Source organism: Nicotiana tabacum, chromosome 11 (genome assembly GCF_000715075.1).
Source record: "Nicotiana tabacum cultivar K326 chromosome 11, ASM71507v2, whole genome shotgun sequence".
In the NCBI taxonomy this organism is placed as follows: Eukaryota; Viridiplantae; Streptophyta; class Magnoliopsida; order Solanales; family Solanaceae; genus Nicotiana; species Nicotiana tabacum.
In genome coordinates, this window is record NC_134090.1 from 3764189 (window position 1) to 3768184 (window position 3996).

The 3996-nt window shown below is 36.0% G+C and overlaps 1 protein-coding gene across 2 annotated transcripts; it reads left to right on the forward strand.

The window, feature by feature from the left end:
- Nucleotides 1–356: 356 nt before the first annotated feature.
- Nucleotides 357–3500, forward strand: LOC142161668 (uncharacterized). Of its 2 annotated transcripts, none has more exons than XM_075224680.1 (2): nucleotides 357–515; nucleotides 1042–3500. In XM_075224680.1, the coding sequence occupies exon 2, from the start codon at nucleotides 1053–1055 to the stop codon at nucleotides 2568–2570; it is 1518 nt and encodes a 505-aa protein (XP_075080781.1). In that variant the 5' UTR covers nucleotides 357–515; nucleotides 1042–1052; the 3' UTR covers nucleotides 2571–3500. The 2 variants fall into 2 exon arrangements, with proteins under 2 accessions (XP_075080781.1, XP_075080780.1); XM_075224679.1 differs by having other exon boundaries at nucleotides 1034–3499.
- Nucleotides 3501–3996: the final 496 nt, after the last annotated feature.

Consider the following 3996-nt stretch of genomic DNA (forward strand, 5'->3'; position numbering starts at 1 on the left):
TTAAATTCAAAAACAAACATTCTACTTAACATAATCTGGATTAGACCTCTACGATATAAGCAAGACACATGCTGAAGACAAAGTCATCAGAAAATATCCAAAATTTTAATTTTTGTGAGTATTTTTACTTGCATTAAGGATTTTAATAGTTTGGATTATTTCCTTAAGGATTTTATGTAGAAATGACACCAGATAGCCACTTTATAAGCATGCTATTTAGAAATTAGCCAGTGCGTCCTGAATTTTAATTTTTCAGGATTGTCTTGAAGTTAAGATATTTAGTTTAAAATTTCGGGACAAATAAGTAGTTGCTAATCTCTAAACAACATTCATAAGAAGAATGAGTATCCGTGCACTTGCCCCAATTTTATTACTTTTGGGTCAAATTTATGTAGTTGAGCTAAATAGAATTGTGAATGTACTACTTTATTTGACATGTATAATTGAATTGATGATTCAATACCGGGGGAAGACCAAGTAGTAAGCATTGACGCCACTCTCTTCTCCAATTCCAGGTATATTAATCTCTCAATTCAGTTTCTCAAATTGAAAAGCTTTATTTCTATTTTCTTTTTTTTCAATCAATTTCATGCCTTTATTTGTTTGCGATCATCCAATCCATGTTCATTTGGTACAAGGAAGAAAAGGGTGCTCTTTTTTTCTGTTTTAAGAAACTGTTTAGACAGAGTGAGTGCTTGTTATTTTGGGGAAATTATTCAGTTTCAGTTTGTTTCTTGTTTAGTACAAACAAAGGATAATTGAAAATTAAAATATATGTAACTTACTGCTTGTTATCTGCCATGAAAAGCTATGTCTAATTGGTTGATTGTTTTATGTATGCAAAATGTATTTTTATTCTTTTTAAAAAAAAAAAGAACTAACCCAAGTGGCCGCCCACCTAATCTCTTAAACTAAAAATAGCCACCGGCGGATGTATAAAATATATATAATTATATAATATGTATACCGGCTAGAAAAAGTAAACATTGATTCTGGCCAGCTATTTGTGTAACAATCCTTTTTTTTTTATAAGTATGGCAGAAGTATCAGGTATGTTTACAGTACAACAAACAATAGGCAGTGTATTATGTTGCAAATGCGGAATCTTGATGCAACCAAATGCTGCCAATATGTGTGCTAAATGCTTGCGATCCGAGGTTGATATAACAGAAGGCTTACAAAAACATGTTGTGATTATCCACTGCCCCGAATGCGATAGCTATTTGCAGCCTCCAAGGAGTTGGATCAAAGCACAGCTCGAATCGAAGGAGTTACTCACCTTCTGTATCAAGAGGTTGAAGAATTTAAATAAAGTTAAGTTGATGAATGCCGAGTTTATTTGGACTGAACCTCATTCCAAAAGGATCAAAGTTAGGCTTAGAGTCCAAAAAGAGGTACTAAATGGAGCAGTTCTCGAACAAACATATGCCGTTGAGTATGTTGTTCAAGACCAAATGTGTGAATCTTGTTCAAAGGTGCAAGCTAACCCTGATCAATGGGTGGCGGCTGTGCAGCTTAGACAGCACGTTTCTCATCGAAGAACTTTCTTCTATTTGGAGCAGCTCATTCTAAAGCACGAGGCTGCTAATCGTGCCATAAAAATTCAACAGTTGGTTCAGGGAATTGATTTCTTCTTTGCACATAGAAGTCATGCTTTAAAGTTTGTGGACTTTGTGAGTAGGGTGGTACCTGTTAGGAGCCGAAATGACAATCAACTTGTATCTCATGATCACAAGAGCAATAACTTCAATTATAAGTATACATTCTCTGTAGAAATCAGCCCGATTTGTCGTGAGGATTTGATATGTCTCCCTCCAAAGGTAGCAGCTAGTTTGGGAAATATCGGTCCTCTTGTGATCTGCACCAAAGTGAGCAACAATATCGCTTTATTAGACCCGTTTACTCTGAGGCATTGTTTCTTGGATGCTGATCAGTACTGGAGGGCGTCGTTTAAGCCTTTGTTGTCTAGTAGACAGCTTGTTGAGTATGTAGTTTTAGACGTCGATGTGGTTTCTGAAGAAGTTAATATTGGGGGCTCGACGTATGTTTTAGCTGATACTCAAGTGGCTCGTGTATCTGATTTTGGGAAAAATGATACTATGTTCTCTGTAAGAACACATCTAGGCCATCTTCTAAATTCTGGAGACTACGCCCTCGGTTATGATTTATATGGAGCCAATAGTAATGATATTGAGCTAGACAAATACAAAGGTCTTGTCCTTCCGGAGGTGATATTAATTAAGAAAAGCTATGAAGAGAAGCGCCAAAAGAAACGTGGGAAGCCTCGATCTTGGAAGCTTAAGTCTCTTAATATGGAAGTCGATAACTCTGGCAAGGGAAGAGATCAGGAACAAAAGTTGAACTCAGAATATGAACAATTCTTGAGAGATTTAGAGGAGAATACTGATCTGAGGTTCAACATATCATTGTATCGTAATAAAGAATATCAACGGTCGGAAGTCACATCTATTGTTGATGGGGAAGATGTTCCTTCTATTCCTTTGGAGGAGTTACTTGCTGATCTTGATCTGAGTGATATTGATGTTGAAGAAGATTGCATACTGGAGTGAAATGCAGACTCGTGAATTGGAAGCGGAACTTGAAGTTTGATCCTGAAGCTCGTCTTATTTACGTCGTGCAAGTCAGTGGCTTCATAAATTTTGGGTTCTAGTACTAGGACAACTAGTTCTTGTTATTTCAATATAATGATGATCTGATGGCTATTTCTATCTTACGCCATTTGTTTGTTCCCTCTGAACGTTGCCTTACTAATGTTCGTGTCTGTTATGGAGCCTCACTACCTCTAAATGCCTGTTTTATTTCAGTTGGCTTCATGTGATTTAGCTGTATTATATTATGCGAACAAATTATGGTTACTCCAATTTTATAGACCAATTCTCTTAAAAACCAAATCCGAGGAAACAATAGCCTCAGTATTGAATTTTGGGAGTGTTTTCTCATTATCTGTACCTTGTTCAGTATGACAGTTCATACTCCATATGTGCCAACAAAGTTGAGGAATAAAGACCCAAAAAATACTTGAGATGATTTGATATCGTATGCTTCTACTATGGTTACAGCCGTATTTGATGCAGTTGGGCAACTGAATTTCTATTCTTTAGTTGGTTGATATGAGAGTGATTTTTCTATGTACTTCACAATGAATTGAGAATTGGGAGATGAATGCCTTATGCGGAAAGGAAAAGAACTGAAGCAGAAACTGGAAGTTTCTTGTTCTTCTGAAACAAGAGATGCTCTCTTTCCAAACAAGTACACACAAGCTACAACGGTGGACGCGACCTCAGTGCCACATGATCAACAGGTAATTTGAAGAAAAATAAGCTCATTGAAGTTGGATTTATGCAATTTCACATTTCTGTCTTAACTTTTGCTTTTTCTTTTTTCGTTCCAATTTTATCGAAAGTCTCCCATGGGATGACTTTTTCCATTTTTTTGTCTCATGGAGAAGAAAACCTAGTGTGTGTGTGTGTGTGTGTTTCAAATTTGACATGATAATAAATAGCAATGTCTAATGTCCCCAAATCCACAGAAATCCACCTCTTATGCACTTCACAGATCACATCTTTTGTTCCTTTTCACTTTAGAATTTTTCTAGCTTTTGCAAAAATTAATGGATAGTGAAACTAAGAATGGAAACTAAAAACAAAGGACTTATAGGGTCAACTTGGCTTCTTACCATGAATGATTAAATAAAGGAGGTCAATCTAAATTGCAATCCAAAGTTAATACATGACAGAAAATCACCTCAAATATAACACGAGATAGAGCAGAAAGAATTGTAAATTCCTTTCAAATACAAAAATCTCCTACTTCATCCGTTGTATACAATCGCGCTCTTTACAGTAATAGGAGGAACCTTCCTCTGTCTATACAAGTTTTGAGTCTGCTACTTTTCCTGTTAGCTACTTCTGTGTTCTATACATGTATCTACTAAACGAATACACAAACAAATTATATGGTTGACAAGACAGTGCG

Coding starts and splice junctions, on each gene's coding strand:
- LOC142161668 (XM_075224679.1), top strand. CDS start 1,035: ATGGCAGAAGTATCAGGTATGTTTACAGTACAACAAACAATAGGCAGT.